Source organism: Centrocercus urophasianus, unplaced genomic scaffold, assembly GCF_019232065.1.
Source record: "Centrocercus urophasianus isolate 14NV4802_14NV808 unplaced genomic scaffold, USGS_Curo_1.0 seq_11, whole genome shotgun sequence".
Taxonomy (NCBI): domain Eukaryota; kingdom Metazoa; phylum Chordata; class Aves; order Galliformes; family Phasianidae; genus Centrocercus; species Centrocercus urophasianus.
In genome coordinates, this window is record NW_024884253.1 from 44449162 (window position 1) to 44468781 (window position 19620).

The 19620-nt window shown below is 40.4% G+C and overlaps 1 protein-coding gene across 2 annotated transcripts in view; it reads left to right on the top strand.

The window, feature by feature from the left end:
* ANKRD29 (ankyrin repeat domain 29) overlaps positions 1-19620 on the top strand; it is a 31787-nt gene continuing 12167 nt past the window's right edge. Inside the window, exons 1-6 of one of the 2 annotated variants that reach the window (XM_042839711.1) lie at positions 1-66; positions 4442-4552; positions 6919-7017; positions 9614-9712; positions 15768-15866; positions 18900-18998. In XM_042839711.1, coding sequence (XP_042695645.1) covers positions 55-66; positions 4442-4552; positions 6919-7017; positions 9614-9712; positions 15768-15866; positions 18900-18998 — 519 coding nt within the window. In that variant the 5' untranslated portion in view covers positions 1-54. Of the gene's footprint in view, positions 67-4441; positions 4553-5883; positions 5947-6918; positions 7018-9613; positions 9713-15767; positions 15867-18899; positions 18999-19620 lie in introns of those variants that run through there. The other variant, XM_042839712.1, reaches the window with a different exon arrangement.

The window sequence follows — 19620 nt, forward strand, 5'->3', positions numbered from 1 at the left end:
GGGCCGAGGAGCTGAGGCGCTGATCTGTGCGGGGCGGGGCCGGCGGTGCGCAGGATGTCCTTCAAGGTGAGCCGGGCGCGGGGACGGAGGGGTGGATGTGTTTCACGTTGTTTGCCCTCTCGTATCTTTAGATTTGTGGGCTTGATTTTATTTATTTTAGCAAAACGGCGGCGTCTGTGAGCCCTGCCCGGGCTGTAGGGTGCCCCAACAGCCCTGCGGTAGCTGCTGATGGAGCCGGCTCTTTCCGCAGCTGCCATCCCGAGAAGGATGCGTGTTTAGCGTTACATAAACCGTTCGCTTAGGGTCTGTGCCGCAGGTTCGGTGCGGTCGGAGCTTCCCTCTGACTTTTCAGATCGGTTGTGTAATAGTTGGGAGCGGCATTCGGCCGTGGCTCTGCGTCCCACGCTGCGGTGGCCACTGATGATTCGCTGTGATTCCCGTCGCTTTGCGTGCTTCCTCCAAAGCCATGCAAAAGCAGCCGTATTCGAAAGGTTGCCCAAAATAAGTTTTTAAATCCGAGGACAGGATTAGTAAAATCAATTGGCAAAGAGCTCAGCGAGCAGTAATAACTGCTGGTAACAGAGAACATTTATGCTAAATGTACATCTTCTCAATTCTGCACTGTCTGGATGCTGCATTCGCTCTTCTCTTATTGATCAGCAGCCCCGTGCCAGCCCTTGGCCGTGTTGGTTGTGCTGCATTGCTTTTCTCCTCACTGAGCCTCCTCCCACCTGTCACTGTATCATTCCTATGCTGGGGCTGCTCGATGCCACAGGTGGGTCCCACCTGCAGCTCAAGCCCACATATGGGGGAGCATGGCATCTGCATTGCATAGAGTGCTGAAATCTCAGTGTTTGCCCCAATTTTGGTCCTTCTTTGGCCCCATACATCTTTAGTCTCTTTCGTCCCTCTGCTCTGTCTCCATGAGTCGTTCCCACCTTCATTTCACATCAGAACCCACCTTTGTACGCTCTGTCCATCCCTACCTGCTCCTTTCTATGCCCTATTGCCCACGTTCTGTCTCCTCCTGCTGAAGGTGGCTTACTGCCTGTTCCCTTTCCATCTGGAGAGCTGCAGTCCCCTCCTTTCTCCCTCTTTTCTGTCTTTTTACTTGATGTATTCTCTTCTTCTCAGGAGTATGTATGCTTACCTAGGAGTCTGACACATCTCCTATTGTGGATGTCTTCTGATGCTTTCTGTCTTATCCTTCTTACTCACAAGTCAAAATTCCTTTCTCATTGCCTATATACACCAACATCCTCTCTTCTAGACCACGTTCTCTGTGCTTTTGCCTGCCTAAGCTTAATGTCTGTACCTTCAACTACCTTTCTCTTTACTCATGACCCTTTGTATAGGATGCATTAGTATCTAATAAAGACCTCTGTCTTTCCTCTTACGTTCCACTAGCATTTCCCATTATGTTGTAATTGATTCTGATTTCCAGTTATTTTTCTTTAAAACTTTTTTCTCAGCTCTTCCTTTCTATCTGGACTGGTTTGGAAACTGAATGGGAAAATGGTATTTTCTTGTATTTTGACAGTAGGATGAACCAGTCCTTGAGTAGTGTTCTCTTTCTCCTCTCCTTTGTCTCTTTCTTTTCTTTCATCTCTAAACTCATTGCTTAAGAACTACACTCTTCTTCCATAGCTGTTACCTACCCTACTATGAGCTGCTGCTTCTTTGCAAACAGCAAGGCAATGGTAGGGCAGGGATTTTTACCAACACTTTAAACAGTTAATCTCTTGAAATTCAACAGTACTTCTCCTTAAGTATCTGATATGACAAGACTGAATTCTTAACTGGACAACAGCAGTCTATGTCATATCATTTCCCCTGGTATAAAACCAGCTCATTGTTTACAAGTTATTCAGCTAATCAAATTATTAATCCCATGGTAATACTTCATATTGTGTCTTCTAGTGATGTCAACATTGCTTCCAGTAACTGAAAGTAAAGAGCACACAGTTGTAAATCTTTGGTTTGAAGGCAGAATAAAAATCACTGCATAGCACTTCTTGTGGTCATCTCTTTAAAGTTCCCAAGTTGCTCAAATGATTTTGCAAATTCTTTTCATTTCAGCGTATAGAATAGATAGAATAGCTCTGATTAATTTGCTTTTTCTATCTAAACACTGCATAGCTGATAGATGATCTGAGTATTCTGTATATACAGCTTTTGAATAAGGAATCCCCAGCACTGTGGGGGCACGAGGGGAAGTACTGATATCAGTCATTCCAAATTGGGTCAGAAGCACTACTGGGAAAAACCTGTTTTTGTATCCTTGATGCTTTTGAGATTTCTTCCCTACCTTTTATCTGATACAAAGTATGAGGATGCGTTTGCTGGAGGACTATTCTAGGGGTATCAGAAGTAATAAAGAGGCGGGGGTTCATGATTTGTCAGGTTGAAAACTCTGGATGTCTGGTTTCAGACTGGGTTGATTCTAGCAACTTGGCTCTCTTCTCTCTTCATGTAAGCTAATGAAAACAGGTGAAGAGTTTCTGAATAGTCATGCCTGATCTATAGAAGCATTGTATAATAAAACAAAATCACATTGCTATTGTGCCCTTTCATGGACAACCAAGTTGGATAAAATAAATCTATGGATATATTATCATACCCTGCAATTTTCCAAAACTTTAAGGGATGGAGTTAGGCAATAAAATTTGATTTCCCATTCTGTGAGATAAAAAGTTTGTTCTTTTGCAATAGTTTTCCACGTAATAAATATTACGTGGAAAGAATAAAAACTATATTTCTGACTGTGATGTTTATAAATAAATATCTGCCTAATAAACTAGAGCAAAAGGATAACATAGACCACTGTGTGCTTAGGTCACCTGTCTGTTTTTACATAAAATTTTAGTGGTTGTAAAGGGAAAGGTGGACAAACTACTTCCTGACCAGTTGCCAGCAAAGAGGGTATAGAATGGAAGCTCCCTTTTAATCAACACTATTAGCAGTTCACAAGAAGAAAAGCAGTTTATGAGCTGTAAAAGGAAGATAAGAATTTAGCCCATTGTTCCTTCTGTAATTTTCAGTCTCCTTCTCTTACGGGTGTGGGTACAATAAATACTGCTAATGATCTTAAAATCTTAAAATTCTTAATCTTAATGATCTTAAAATTTATTGAATGGATAAAATTTAAGAGCTCTTGTCTCACACAGCAGCCTGTTCAACAGTCTGGTAAAGCCTCTGAGTGTTAAAATGGCAACCAACTAGAAATGCTCGGTGTGACTGATCTATAATAGGTTCACAAATAACTGATCTTGTGTCTGCTGGTAACAACCAGAAAAATTATTCATTTCTGGTTGTCTACCTCATTATTCTTGCGCATTAACATTAAGATATGGGAAAACATGTCAAATATTTTGTAGCAGAATGACTGACTTTTATCTCCACTCTGCTCTCTTTGGGTTATCTCGGGGGCAGGATTCATTGGAGAGTAAGATACTTAGTTATATTGACACTCTTTTGCCTGAGATTACTATCAGTAAAATGACACTTTCCCAGACTGTTAGTGATATTGGGCCTTTATGCCATCATAAAAACGAGAGGCATAGTCTGCCCTGGGATGTACGTACCACTGCCACCTCAGCTTTAGTTCATCTGAGCACTACAGCCACTACATCGCTTATCCATCAGGCTGATGTTTTGGCAGCTGCCCAGGTGGATAAGACCAGAAAGTTGGAAGCAAAATCTGTGTCCTTTTTTGCTGTTCTTCTACGCTGGGGAGGTAATAATTTACTCATACAAGGGAGAAGCCAGTTTGTGGCATTGTTTGTAGGACTGAGAAAGCTACCAGTGTGTCTAACACTGGTCCATGATATCAAGATTTCACAGTTTTCCAATTTTACCTTATATTTTTGTCCTGCATGTATAGTAAATGAATTTGTAAGTCTGTATACAGCAAGAATCTAGCCTTCATTTTCTAGCATCATCCAGCAGGTATATCTTAAGCCCACAGCTACAGGGTGTTACTTGCGGGAAGAGATAAACCTAATAGTATTGAAGATACATGAACAATACTTTTTGTGTATTGGGACTTTATATGCAGAAAGGAAAGAGGTGGCAGAAGGCTGAAATGCAGGAAGATGTCCTGCAGCAGGACATGATTCACCCTCTGTAACTGTGGTTAGCCCCGCCTCAGAAGGAGACCGTCCAGTTCATTGTTTTCTGTGATGTTTCCCTGGGGATCTGGACTAGCATCATCAGCTCTAAGTGCAGAGCAGGCTAGAAGTCATGCTGCTATGGACACAGGGAAGACATGAAACAGTATGAGGCAGCACAGAGAGACTAATCTCTTTAGCTGCACAACGAAATCAAGTTAGCTTCCTCCTATGCTCTAGCTGTAAAAGATCAGCACACTATCAACACATATTTGTATTTGTCCAATGCGTCTTACAAAATCTTTCTTGTTTCTGCTTTTTATTTTCACCAGAAAGAAACACCGCTTGCCAATGCTGCATTTTGGGCTGCAAGAAAAGGAAACCTGGCTCTTCTCCAGCTGCTGCTGAACAGTGGGCGAGTAGATGTAGACTGCAAAGACAGTGTATGCACACAGTGCACATATAACCACAGCGCTGATTTTACTTTGCTTTCTGTAGCCTGCTGCACAGGGGTGTGGCAGGGATCTGACTTCAGACATTGAGAGTCTTTTGACACTTGGACATGATTTAAAACCTTTTCTTGTCAGAAAGCAAGTTTGAAACTCAAGATAAAATAGCATGATGATTTACATCAGTAGCAAAGGGTTAGGAATTTGCCAGCACTCAAAAATGTGTCTTACATAGTTATTTGTGGCACTGACATTAAAAACACAGATTCTAGCACCCCAGGCTTCTCTTTGCAAGGAAATATCATTGTGGTAATAGATCACTCTGAAGAGCCAACTCAACCAAGCCCTAGCAGCAATGATTCTGCCAGCTGAAAGAGCTCCTCGTAATTAGCTTTTCGAAAAATAACCCTGGACCGCAGTTTCCATTTAAGCAACATAGAAGTCATTCTTGATGTGCAGCTATTCCCACCTCACATGAATGTGTTGAGCTAGACACAACCTGTGGTGGTGACAGAAGAACTGTTGGCCTCTTAACTTCTTCTTCCTCCTACCCCAGTATCCCCTACACTGACCCCAGAATGAAGAGACAGCAGGATTTCCCAGTATAGAGAAGCACAGATACGTGACTTGTTTACATCTTTACGACTTTTTATGTGGGTTGATGATGATAGGACATGGGGGAATGGTTTTAAACTGAGACAGGAGAGGTTTAGGCTAGGTATTAGGAGGAAGTTTTTCACACAGAGGGTGGTGATGCACTGGAACAGGTTGCTCAAGGAGGCTGTGGATGCCCCATCCCTGGAGGCATTCAAGGCCAGGCTGGATGTGGCTCTGGGCAGCCTGGTCTGCTGGTTGGTGACCCTGCACATAGCAGGGGGGTTGAAATCAGATTATCACTGTGGTCCTTTTCAACCCAGGCCATTCTGTGATTCTATGATTCTACGACTGACAGATTTAGAGGGGTTTTCCTTACTGTAATTGGAGGAGTTGAAACTAGTTTTGAGATTTAAAATGGGTTGAGAGTAGAGATAATGTGCATATCTTTAGCATATGGACAGTTACTTGATTATGCCAAGCTACCGCAGAAAGCCAGGGAAAATAAAGATTGAGAAGTGCCCGGTTTTTCTTTGATTGGTGATGAAACTAAATTACAGGCAGTCATGCCTGTAAATCTAGCCTTAATGTGAATTTCTAGCCAGTAACATGAACCCGCCACATCCTCTCTTACTTTGAATGCATTCAAAGTGCAAGGATTTTCTAAGCTCATTGGCTTTAAGCTATTTTTTACTTATCTGTATTTCATTTTTACCCTGTAGACAATTACTTGTCATGCAATACTTCTGAAGATGATGCTTGTCATTCTGACAAGGGAGGAAAGGATGCATGAAGTAAGCAGGATAGAAATAGACGTAAAGAAAGAAGTTCTGCTACTGCTCAGTTTTTCTCAACATAAGACAAACTTTGATTAAGAATTTTTACAGTGTGATGCAAAATATCCTGTCATCCTGCCAGACATACACATTTTCTAGACTAAAATATTGCTAAAATATTTTAATATGGTTAAGGCTGTATGCTGCTTTTTTGCAACATCACACATGTTTTTCTTTAGAATGAATTGGTACATATGAAGATTTTAGACTGATACATTTTATACTTTCATGTGTGGTCTTTATGTTGCCTGTACACCATACACATGTAACATAAGTCTTATTTCGGTCAATGCAGCAGTGGACTTGCTGGGGTATTGAAGAAACATGGATGTGTTGTTCTGGTCTGGAAAGTTCTCTGATGCAATGTGAAGAGTCATGGAGAGAGAAAGAATTTGCTGTAGTCATTTGGATAGGGTATTAGTATTCAAGACACTTGGGTCATAATGCTGACTATGACTCACAATTAAATAACTCATATAAGTCACTTGCATCCTGTATCTAAGGTTATTCTTCTGGAAAGGATATAAAGATCTTTGAGATTTTCAGATAAAAGCAATGTATAAGCCAAAAATATTACTGATATTTTTATTACACTTGTTTCAGGACTGTAATGTAAAGTCATTGGATAAATGTCCACTGAATGATCAGGCTTTGCACTGCAGGCAAGTCTGTAATTTATTTGCTTTAACACTTGCTAATTACTCATTTTCCAAGTGTTCTTGATAGAAAGTTTTCAACTGTCTGAGAATCTGTTCAGTGAAAGACTGCTCCCCCTTTCTGGAAAAGAATGAATAGGATCTCTGAGCACTGACCATAAGCTTCCTTCAGCTGTTCAGAAAGCTTGTTTTATTGATTCAACTCTCTCAGAAAGCTTGATTTATTGTTGGAGGTGTCTACTGAAAATACTGATCTATTTTTCTTTATTCCCAGCTTGGCACAACAGCTCTGATGGTTGCATCTTACTACGGTCACGTAGACTGTGTACGAGAATTGGTGTTGCAAGGAGCAGATATCAACCTGCAGAGGGAGGTAGGAGAAGTTCTACGTTGAAACAGGGATTGATTAAGTGACTACTGATTTACTGCAAGTAATAAAATATGTTGTCTGCTGCTTTTTGCCAACTGCAATTGCTGTGCAGTGTATGAACAGGGTCTGTTCTCCTAAGGACATCAAGGAATCTGATTTCTGGAACTTGTAATAGAAAATGAGATGCCATATTTACAAACAATTCATTAAAAATTTGCAGCATGTGAGGTTGGTGGGGAACAGTAATATCTCAGGTGTAACCCTCAGGTTACATCACTTATGCATTTATCATGTTACTCATTGTCACAGTAATTTACAACATCTCAGACAGCATCAATGTAATTTGATAAGGAGAAGATTTGCAGAATTTGGTCATTAACATGGAGTGCCCTTGCTAGCCCAGGCATTGTTTTGACTTGTTATACCCAGGAGTTCCTGCCTCTCATTCTGAGCCAACTCTAAATATTACATCACTGAATCACCTATACCCTATCCTGCCTGTCTGCTTTGCATTCAAGACATCTCTCACACCACGATGTGCTTGTTTGCAGAAGGGAAAATATCAGCACTTAGTTTTGTGAAAGTGTCTTTCTCTTGTATTCTGCTCAAGTAATACTAAGGGGTACCTATAACCATTCTGACCTGCATGATGACTACACAGAGAGCACAGTGCCCTGGAACAAAGAGAGCTGTACTTGTCCCAAAAGAATTGCAGTTTGATGAGGACATGCAGTGACACGGGAAGATGGCAGGAAAAGCAAGACAGCAGTATTTTCATCACTTTAACAACCCAAGCAAATGTTTCTCGTATTCCTTTGTTACCTGAAACATGATCATTAATCTTGAGATGATGACTTCAAGTCACTGAGTCAGTGAATGCTAAACTTGATGATGCCCTGTTTAATGTCTTTGCACTAACTGGCCTAAGCTTGCTTTAACTATGATTGCTAGTATCTTTCAGTGTATCCTGTCCTAACAAAACATGTATTTAAACATGTACTTTCCCTTAGATAAACACTGCTTGAAAAGCAGCAACAAAAGTAAAAGTTGTGGACAGTTTTATGGACTTCCTGTTGAGTATCACTCTGGACATATTGAATCAGCAAGCCAATAAAAATAGAAACACTGTAATCCTCCAGAATCATTCTGTTGCTGAGAGGAAAGAAAATAGATTAAATTTAAGCCCTGAAAACCAAGGGCACTAATCTGAAAGTAAATCTACATACTCAAACCAGTGCTCTTGTACCCCAAAATTGTTATGAACCTCATGGAAAGGGGAGCCCTATAGATAAGCATGTGAGAGGGGGCTCTAAACTGGTCTTTATGGGTCATGTGCTATTATCACAGAAGTCTTTGGCACTGGAGAATTTCATCTTTAGTTCTATTTTCCTGCACCTTTAGCGTGTGATGAGAAAGCTCAAAATTTTGAAAGCATGCTTCTCTTTCCTCTTTACAACTTTTCCCTTCTGTCCAGCCTTTAAAATCTTCCAAAGTCATTTTTTTTCGTGATTTATTCAGGAAAATGTCAATGACAGTATCATATACAACAAGTATAAAGTTTTCACTTTCATTTCTCTATCAAGGCTAAGGGAAAGTAGGAGCAACAGGGCTGGCTTGAAGGCTGCTTGAAGGCTGCTTAGCTGGATGGGAAGATATTCATCCAAAAGAAAAGGATGACATGCCAAGAGAAATAATGTTATGCTAGTGCATAGTGAAGCAAAGTGGAGCTCTGATATGCTGAATAACTCCTGTGGTCTTTCCACACCTAGATTTAAGTTCATCCCGTGTTCCTGTTTATCTGACTGTAGTGACAGGTGGTAGAGGGCTTGGTTTCAAATGGCTGTTCGTCTCCTGTGTGACACTGCTGTTTTCTACCTCTGGGCTTTCTTTCCTTGTCTAAAGACTGAAGAGAGGTAGATGAATCCTGAGAAGTGTGTAAGAGAAACTCTGCACAAAAGCATAACTTTATTGTGATTCTCCAAGCATAAACAAGATTGTTTGGCTTGGAGAAGAAAAGGCTTCAAGGAGACCTCATTGTAGCATACCAATATTTGAAGGTAGCATATAAACAAGAGGGGGAATGACTGTTTACGAGGGTGGATAGTGGTAGGACAAGGGAGAATGGTTTTAAACTGAGACAGGGAAGGTTTAGGTTAGATATTAGGAGGAAGATTTTCACACAGAGGGTGGTGTTGCACTGGAACAGGTTGCCCAAGAAGGCTGTGGATGCCCCATCCCTGGAGGCATTCAAGGCCAGGCTGGATGTGGCTCTGGGCAGCCTGGTCTGCTGATTGGCGACCCTGCACATAGCAGGGGAGTTGATGATCATTGTGGTCCTTTTCAACCCAGGATATTCTATGATCCTATGATTCAGTATGTGATGCTAACCAGTTATCTCAGTGCAATGAGAAGAAAACTGACCCCTCACCTAAGATACTTTGTGTCCTCTGGAGCCCTCAAAATCATCGTATCCTTTCATATGATGTTCCATTGATTATGCTTAATAAGTTTTAATCTGAAATGTGTACTGTGGTCAAGCATGTTATGTGTTTGTGGTTTTTATTAATCCTTTTTTTATTATTATTATTAATCCGCGCAGTCAGGTGCAACTGCTCTGTTCTTTGCTGCACAGCAAGGCCACAATGATGTGGTGAAGCTTCTCTTTGAATTTGGAGCCTCCACTGAATTTAAGAATAAGGTGAGATGAAGAGTCTGGTTTTGTGTGCTGTTACATTCTAACTGTCAAGGGTGTTGTTTCTTCTTCGTTTGAAATGTATTCTAGCAGTAGCAAGATGATAAAAAAGATTTCCTCACTTGAACATTTTCTGAATAGTGTGAGTAGTACAATGTGTTTTGAAAATATTAACTTGTGAAAATATTTACTTATGCTACTTGGACTTAATGGCATAATTTGGTCAGAGATCAGTCCACTGATGGTGAGATCAATCTTTCCTCTTAAGACATTCTGCAACACGAGAAGAAGGGATCTCTTTGTACATGTCAGGTAGGATCCTATTTTAGGTGTATATTTACTCCGCTTGCGCATACAGAAATTTGGCAAGTCTTTGCATACCACCGTAACAGACATAAGAATATAATGGTTTTAGTTCTCCCTAAATTACCATTTAGCCATCTGTGACAGGAAGATGAAATACACTTTATAATGTCTATTTGTTGTTGTTGTTGTTCAGGCTGGCCCTTTTTCAAAATTTAAAGTAACTGAAAGAGCTTGGGTCTGGTTCATCATCTCTCACAGAATAAATGGCATTAAGAGCAGGTATGCTGGCCACAGTACATCAACTCAGTTTCTTTGCTCAAGGCAGTACTGACATTCTGCTTTCAGCAAGCAGAGTCAAAAGCACCAGATTTTCATGAAGCATTCTTGCCCTTGATGTGGTGGCCACATTTCAGAGCACTGGGGCTGATGTAGCTGAAATTCTTCATTTCCATAATCTGGGGAGGACACTACCAGTCACTTAACTTGGCATCTGTAGTGACATGTATTTGAAGAAAAATAGCTCTTTACTCAACAACAACCATTTTTTCAAGATGTTGTCGTCGTAGCTATCTCAACCCATACCTACTTTTCAGAATCCCTTAAAACATAGGCTTTAAATACAAGGAGAACTGATGGAACATCACTGGGAACTCTTCAAGCTCTAGGAATTGTAGCAGATATTACTGATCAAAAACATAAAGGTTTTTGTGGTCATGCATGTCTGTACAGTACAGTGAGCATTGTTTCTGGTACTGCAGAGAATTATGCTAGATTGGAATTTTATTTTTTTTTTTGTCATCTTATTGTCTAGACAGAACTTGGGACAGTGACTGCAGAGTGATGTAGGCATTGTTTCTTTGCTTCTCTAACTCCAAAGCAAAGCTAGAAGTTTATTTGCCAGTGAGTTTTACACTGTGTTTTGGCAGCCTATGATAAGGAACATCATGACCACAGCAGAAGCATCAATCAGTAAAATTAAAAACATGAATGAAATTGTGATTTAACACAATGTGGAGTACAGTATTAGAACTTAGCACCATAGGAGGTTGCAATGGATTTCAAAGGGTTGGGTAGCCTCATTTGTTGGAGAAAGCTGCATGTTAAAATACGTTTTGCTTCTTAGTCTTATTGTGGGGTGAAGCATCACATGAGGGTAGCAAGAGTCAGGATGAAGCATATGTAAAGTTAGCAAGATTCAGAAAAATATTCTTTTCTCACATTCAGCTGTATACAATTGAGTGAATTAATTTACACTGTTCTTTGAACCATCTGACCTGTAGTCAGGCCACAAAAACCCTACTGAAGGAGAAAATGTGTCCCAGCCACAAAAAGCCTGGACTACTCTTTGGGTCAAAGCATAAAGGTGGGCGGTGCTTTTTCTGAGGGAGGGAATGCAGCAAATGCAGGAAAGGATGGAAAGCAGAGACTCAGTACCTTATTATGTGCATAGGGACAGTCACATCTTCAACAAGCCTTTGCACAGGCTTGTTGTGAACTAGGTGTTTGTAAACAAGTCGAGACTTGGCCCACAAGATGAACAGCAGGCTTGCAATCATCTGATCCTTCATGACAATAATGTGATCTGCTTTGAGGAATGCAAAACAAATTTGTGAGTCACTGAGACAGATAAAAAGGTGCAAAGATTCAAATGACGGGAAAATCTTTCTGCATTCAGTCCCTCCTGATTCCTTCCACTACTGGACAAATGCAGTTCTATTTGAGGCACCATTGATAACATACTGCATTGACGGCATGCATTTCCCATTGGTTTTTTGGATTGTTTTGTTGTTGGTGTCCAATTTTCTGATTTAATAGTATGAATTCCATAGCTTGAAATTATTACATCAATTTTTTTTTTTTTTTTCTGTTAATGGGTTACTAAGATAACAGGCTTCTCTATCCCACCCTCCAAATCCCAGAGATGAAAAAGCTAACAAAATATGCCTTTCTAAGTCAGAGATAAGGCATTTTCTGATTGAAGCACTCAGCTGGGAGCAGCGCTGGAAAAGATGAGGATCCTGCCTGGATCCCCTTTCAAAGGACGTTGCAAAATTCATCGATTTACAAAAAGACTTTCTATTATAAATGAAGATGTGGAATTAAAATACGATCAGAGATTAAAGGTAACTTAGGAAATAGACACTTTAAAACAAGGCAATGCAAACCCCACTGTCTTCTTTGCAATGAAATTCTCTATAAATTTTAATTACATTTGTTACTTATATGCGAGAGTTCAGGAGAACAAACTTAATACAAGAATTCTTGTTACGCTTTGTATCATTTGAGTTGATATTTACTGTGACAGTCTGTCTGGTATCAACTGGTATAAATTTTTCTTCAGAGTGTCTGCTATGATGCCATGTTTTGGTTCTAGAAAAGAAACAATGTTGATAACACACCGATGTTTACAGTTTCTACTAAGCAGTGTACAGAGCCAAGTTCTCAGCAAAGGGCCCAAGCTGCTGGGAGGGAACAGAGCTAGGACAACAGGCTTAAACTGGCTAAAAGGATACTCCATACCATACGACATCAAGCAGAAGGACTTTTGGAGAGAGCAGGAGTGCATCTTGCACTCTTCCACTGCATGGAGGGCTAGATAGGCATCGATATGGGAGGGGTGAGCAATTGCTTGTGCATCACTTTTCTATATACATTCATATATATGTGTATGTGGTCATAAGTATAATTCTTTTCCTTTTCTTTATCTTAGTAAATAGTTTTATCTCAACTGATGAGTTGCACTCGTCTCTCCACAACCCACTGAGAAGTGAGGAGTGAGCAAACAACTTTGTGGTGCTCAGCCACCTGCCGAGTTAAACCACAACACAGGCAAAGTGAACATCCCTAGAAATAAGGATTAGAGATTTATTTTTTTTCTTAGTCTGTGACATGTTATGAGCATGTGTGTGGTTTCCACGATGGCATATTTTCTGAGCAATGCTGCAAGTCACACAGTGTGTTGGAGACTATTTTTCAGTAGGTAGTAATGGCAGAAAACCAATTTCCCTCCCTTGTAGTGCATTTCAGAGAAAGTAAAACACTGTGTACTTCTAAGGTACTTGCAAGCGATGATGACAGAGGTAAAGGAAGAGGTAGGCAAATGGAGAGGTACATCCCAGATAGCATGTTCTTATTGGATGCTGTCCAAGTGCTTATGTGGGAGACTGGCAGCTAATGTATGCACTGCCAGTAGGGAGAACAAGGTAGGGATAAGATAAAACTATTTCAAGAAAAGAATGGCAGAGATAGCTGAGAGGACGGCTCCTCTCTGAGTTCCCAGCTTGCTGGAATGGTCTGCAGTGAAGGATTATTGGAAGCTACACTGTGTCAAAACAACAGGGTATGAGCAGCAAATGAGCACAAGGCTGAGCGCTTTCTCTCAGTGCTATTGCCTGTTAACCTCCTCTACAGAGCAATTATTGCCCTAGAAGTGCCTCTGTGATTGCTCACATGTCCCTGCTTCCACTTTCTGCCCTGCTCGGAGTTTCCAAGAGGCTTGCCAGTATCAAGGATGTTGCTTCAGCATTTTGTTTCAGCTGAGGCCAAAAAAAATAAAGCGGGAATCACATGGCTGCAAGGGATTTTAAAACTCAGGCATTTACTTCTTTTTTTTACATCCTTCCATCTACTTTCCCTGTAGCCTATAAAACAGTTGGCTCTCCAGACAGAATTTTCTGGAGAAAAGGCTCTTGTGCTGGCCAAAGGGGAAGAAAGTATAAGGGAAAGCAAGATGAAAGCTCAATAGAAGTTGGAAGATGATTTTTTTTTCTATTAAAAAATGTGGAACTTTGTAGCATTTTATCAAACATTGTGAGTTCCTTGATTTAACTGAATGCTGTCTTCCATAAGGTGCTTTCTGCGTAAAGGATTCCTGTCCACAGTTTCCTTTCTTGGAGCGAGACCTGCTGCTGTTTATCATAGTGGTACTTCCAGCTGTGTGAAAGCTGTGACATCTCCAACATGGGATCACACAGTTCTGCTCCAGACACATTGCTTATGCTTTGCTGTGCTGACTGTGGTTAGGGCTCTTTGTTTGGGATCTGTCAGTTGGTTGCCTCCAGAAATTATGTCAATAAGCAAACCATCTTCTTAAAATAACAGTTTGTGGAGAACACAAGGGTTTTGGAAAATGAAAAACAAGTCATAAAGCAATAAGCAGGTCATAAAGCAATAAACAAACTACTCCCATATGCATAGGAATGCGTCCACTTCTTTACAAATGGGGAGCCTCAATATTTTTAAGCTTCTCGTAAGTCATCCTTCCCTACATCTCTACAGAGGACGACCACTCTTGATAGCTCAGTTTTTCTTAGCTTACCAACATGGAGAGGTACAGTTTCCTTCAGGGAAAGTTCTTTAAAATATCCGTGTTATTTTTTTTTTTCCATTTGAAGTCCTTTGATCTGGCAACTCAATACTCAAGCAAAATGGCTTTCAGCTGGTTGTAGATAGGAAATAGGTTTCATGAAGCTACTAGCTTTTGCTATTGTTTTCAAGTTTGTAGAGGTAGGGGTTTTTTTGTGTGTATTCTTCTGTTGTTTTTCGTTGTTGTTATTGCTTCAATCCGGGAACTATTGTGGTTGCTTTCATGTTTTGTTCCAGCAGTTCCTATTAATATGACAGGAAATCTAGAGACTCACTGTAGCTACAGAGCAAATTAACTTCACTGACCAGGTTGTCTGCTTATATTTACTTAAATATCCCAGAATTAATATGCAATTCTTAAATTGTCACATAATGGTTTCACATCTGTGACTTTGCTGACAGCGATGCCTTGCTTGCTTTTTAATATTGCATGGGGGAAAGGTAAGAGACTTTAAGAGTAGTTACAGACAGTCTCTGTGGATTATTTCAGCCATGTCAGACCTTGAGTTTTCACAAGAGTTATAGGCATGAAATAGCACCATAGATTAATAAGTTTGATTGGCACATCCTATTATAAAAAAATCATTCAGCCATTCAGGTGTAATTTCTCTTGCTGGCTATCTATCCATGTGGAAAGTTTCAGACAAGACTTTGGAACTGTTTCAGAGAACAAGGCTGAGGGAAAATACAATATTTTGCCCACATTAATAACAGCTGTGGAAGCCATTTGTTTGAAATGCTTTGTGGAAGAGCAGCTTGAGACTGGGAAAAATTAAGGAAGGAAAGAGGAAATGTTTGGTATCAAACGATGTGGGGTGTGCATCATCCATGTTGCCGTCCCAGGCAGAAGATAAAGAACCTCTCCATACCAATGTCAGAAATGATGGCAATTTTTGAGCGCATTCACCAGGACATGGCGACCCCTGCATTTGTGTCTCCACTGTTTCCTCTGTCTTGGAGTTGTCAGCCAGCAACAATGGGGCATTTTTCAACCCAGATGTCTCCTGTGGAATCAGCTGTGCAGGCCAGACTCAATGAGCGCACCTAGGCCTACCTTTAGTGTAACTGCCACAGAAAAGTATTGGGGATATCACTGATGATTATGGATTTGATTTGATACAAGCCTCCACATTTAGCTAGCACGCTTTTAGATGCATCCTCCCTACTCTCCTTCAGGCCAACAATCAGCAGCTGAAAGGCAAAACATGACAGGGCATGAAGTTCTGGTCAAAGAAGAGAAGATGATTGGTAGCTTCTGGAGCAGGTAAAGGGTGTATTGTGTGCCAAACTCTGAAAAGCAAGCCTTAAAATTTGCTTATGCTGTAAGGTGAAGTTCAGTCCAGCATCTTCTTTTTCAACCTTCTGTACCCTTTCTTCATTTTGTTCACAGGATGGAGGTACTGCTCTTCTAGCTGCTTGTCAGTACGGGCATGCAAAGGTAGTGGAAACTCTGTTGAAACATGGTGCCAACATTCACGATCAACTTTATGTGAGTTACTTGACATGGGTAATACTGATAATACTGTGGATGGAACAAATGTGCTGTTGGTTGGACAGCAGCAGATACTCTAGCTCCAGCAAAGAGAAGCATTTGCCAAACATTGTGGTTTTTCAGTTCTCTGTTGCTCTAAGTTGTGATTTTTTTTGTTAACTGTCTGCTTTGTGTTATTTTGGGAAAAGTGCTACAAAAACAAGAAAAGATGATTTAGCTTCCTTTCGGTTCATTGTCTGCATGAAGGCTGAGTTCAAATCTGCATCAGATTTGTGATGTCTCTTACTATTGAACAAAAGCTCAAAATGTCGTTTTCTGTCACATCAGGTTTACATTGCAGATAGAAGTTGAATAACTATAAGCCCACTGGGGTATTTGAGAATCAGTTCATCAGTTTTCTGCCAAGAAGTGCAGAAATTACGTTGTCTTTAAATCAGTTGTTTTGTGTTTTTTTCCTTAAGTATCAGTTAAAAAGATGTTATTTGGTATCTTTGCATCTCTAGTTTGTCAGTTCTTTTGGGAAAGAATGTTAAAATGACTGAACTAACAGTGTTTAGTTGGCTTTTCAGAAAGCTAGATTGAGCCAGTGAAGTATTAATTTACTTCAACAGAAACTCAAATAATTTGAACTTTTCAGCATTCAACAGAAAGGAGTGGCAGGTTTTCTCTTTGCTTCCCGCCTCTCTCTCCTACTCCAGGGTAGAAGACAAGGCTGACAAAGAACAATTTGTTCACTGTGAATATACAGAGTTTTTCAGCCATTCCTATGGGATTTGCAGGATGCTGTCAGTCTGAGGGCTGGTGACGACAGAAGTCACCAAGATGCCAGGGGCCATGTGCTGGTTGCACAAGGAGTCCCCAGCTCTGTGAGGCCACCACCCCATATTTATAAAGACGGGTGTTCCATTGTCACTGCTGTCAAGTAGCAACAGCCTTTCTAATCTACAGGCAGTTTGTCATGCTGTGCTTGGTAATCCCAGGACTTTCCACCTGGTTAAAAATAGCAATACTATCACACCTGCAGATACTTTACGGGCAGTAAAATGACTTCCTTATTGCCTCTCCTAGGAATGAGAAATTTTTGCATTCAGATTTAGAGATGTGTTTCTATGACTTTCAGTCATTAAGCAAAACTGGTCAGTAACAGCTGCCTCAAAAATAAGAACGCAATCTCTTAAAAATGAATGTTAACCTGGCTCCTTTTCTGGGACATTGCCAAGCAGCTTTTGTGCAGCAGTATCTGGCTGGCAGTTTTAATGGCAGGCAGCCAGAGGAGAAGGATTTTGAGCATGCTCTTGGGCAGTCCTCCCTCAGATGATCAAGATAGATGTTTTAATTTTAAGTTGACTCATGTGAGGAGTAGAGGAGAAGACAAGAGAATAACTAAACAATATCAGTTGCAGAAATATTTAATGGCCTCTAAGCAGCTTGTTGCAGCATCTATTCAAATCAAGTACAGAAACCAAATAATTAATTTTAAAAAATGGTTGAATGATAGGCAAACCAAAGCTCTCTATCTTGGTTGATGCTATAATTAAGATCTCATTTAATATTACACAACCTTGTAAACTTTCTAAATGGATGTGTCCTTGCTATATGTGCCTCTTGAGGAAGCCTTGCAAAGCACCCAATATCATCACCCTATTTCATGTATTTGCAAAGCAGTCGAAGAAAACAGCCTCCTAGAGGACCCAGGGGCAAATATTCATCTGCAGTACCAGCAGATATCTCTCTTCTTTACCAGGGCAGTTGTCAGGAAATCAAGATCAAAATTTTTACCTCCCATTCTTGGGCTCTCTATTCAGCTCATGCTTCGGGCCTGGGTTTTGTAAGAGGAGGACCTCAACAGTATGTGTAAGCAGATAACAGCATTCATTCCAACCTGGTGATATACCAACAACGTTGAAAATGGGTTTCTGCCAAAATGCCCTGTATTCTGGAAAAATACAAACAGGAGGTGCCCATAAGATATACACCTGTACATTTGAGACATGGTGGGGTGTTCACTCATGGCTCTACTTAAACCAGAACATCCCACTTTCTGGGAATACTTGTCCTAGAATGCTCAAAATGCAATGTGTTGCCTTCTAGTCCTTTGGATGGATTTCAGTGTAGTTTGAATATTTTTCATTAAATATATATATATATATATATAAAACTTCATAATTTTTTTCTTGTGGAAAAAATCTGATGTGAATCCAACCGTTGTGCATTTTCTAATGCTGATATCTCCATGTGAAAGACATGGTAAGGAAAAATAAATCCCAAATTAGTTAATTCTTTCACAAGCCTTCCATAGGGAAATGATGGTTTCTGATAGGCTAGGAGATACCCTGTCTTGCATGTGTTACTTTTACATGCTTATCTACAGAGTCAGTCTCTTCTGCAAGATGTGCCAGAGCAGCAGCATGGTAGTTGCTGGCGTGTCACAGCAATGTAGAACTGTACTCACTCCTTCAGTCCAAAGGGCAGGCTTCAGTGCTAAAGTCTTCAGCTCTGCAAAGTACTTGGACATGTTTTCACCATGTGCATCTGTGTGGCAGAGCACTTCTGTATAGGCACAGAAAATTAAGTGAACCTAAATAAAAACATTTTGCTAAATACGAATGGATTTCTAGTTATGAAGTTATACCTTGGTGATAAACAAGATGTTTGGTATTCCAGACCCAGGATTTAATGCTCAGTATGATACACAATGGCAGCTGGTATTTATGCATGCTGAAAGAAATTACTACTATAGTTTGTTATCATAGAATCACAGAATGGTTTGGATTGGAAGTGACCTTTAAGATCACCTAGCTCCAATTCCCCTGCTGTAGGCCGGGATGTCTCCCTCTAGACCAGGTTGCTCAAAGTCCCATCCAGCCTGGTTGAACAAGACTTGTGATTTTAGACATTGTTTCTTGAGCTTAGCTGTATATATGATGTTCCAGTGCATAATGGATTAGAAGGGAGAACATACTTGGTTTTTTTTTAATTAAAAAATTATTTCATTGCAACACAGTGTAAGCTGGAGGTATTTGTTCTTAGGATGGAGCTTCTGCAATTTTCTTGGCAGCTCAAGGAGGCTATCTGGATGTCATCCGATTGCTGCTTTCTTCAGGAGCAAAAGTTAACCAGCCTCGGCAGGTAAGCTCCACCTTTCAAGGCAGAATTGGTGTCTAATTACTAAATTTTACAGTTATTAAAAGTTAACACTGGAATTTTTACTGGGCATTGGGTTCCCATGGGGAGCTTTCACTGGAAGGTGGAATGTGGCTGTGAGTGTATCTGTGTTTTAGTTCAGATTGGTAGTGTGGATTTGAAAGAAGCACCCCAGTCATTTCTGCTTGCACACAACCTAGATTGTTTCTGTAAAAAGTGAAACTAGAAGCTGTGTTTTATGTGTGCAATAATTGTGCTTCAAACCAAACAGGGATCAGACATCTGGCTATTCTTCTGGACAACTTTGAACCACGTGCAGGTTGGGTATGCTTGGGCCATGTGACCAGGCTAAATCAAAATGAAACTCAATTTGTATTTGATGATGATGTAAGTGCCTTGCACTACCTCTTGCACGGCTGTACCAAGTTACTTGTGAACGTGAACACGTTCTTGTTCTTTGAAAATTTTGGAAACACTTGGAAAAGCTTGTGAAATACAGTATTATATTTAGTATACCTGGTTTTGAAAATATGTATCAACATCAAACCTGATTTTCAACAAAGCCTTTCACATTTAGTTGTGCTATGCACTCTCATTGTGCACTTTG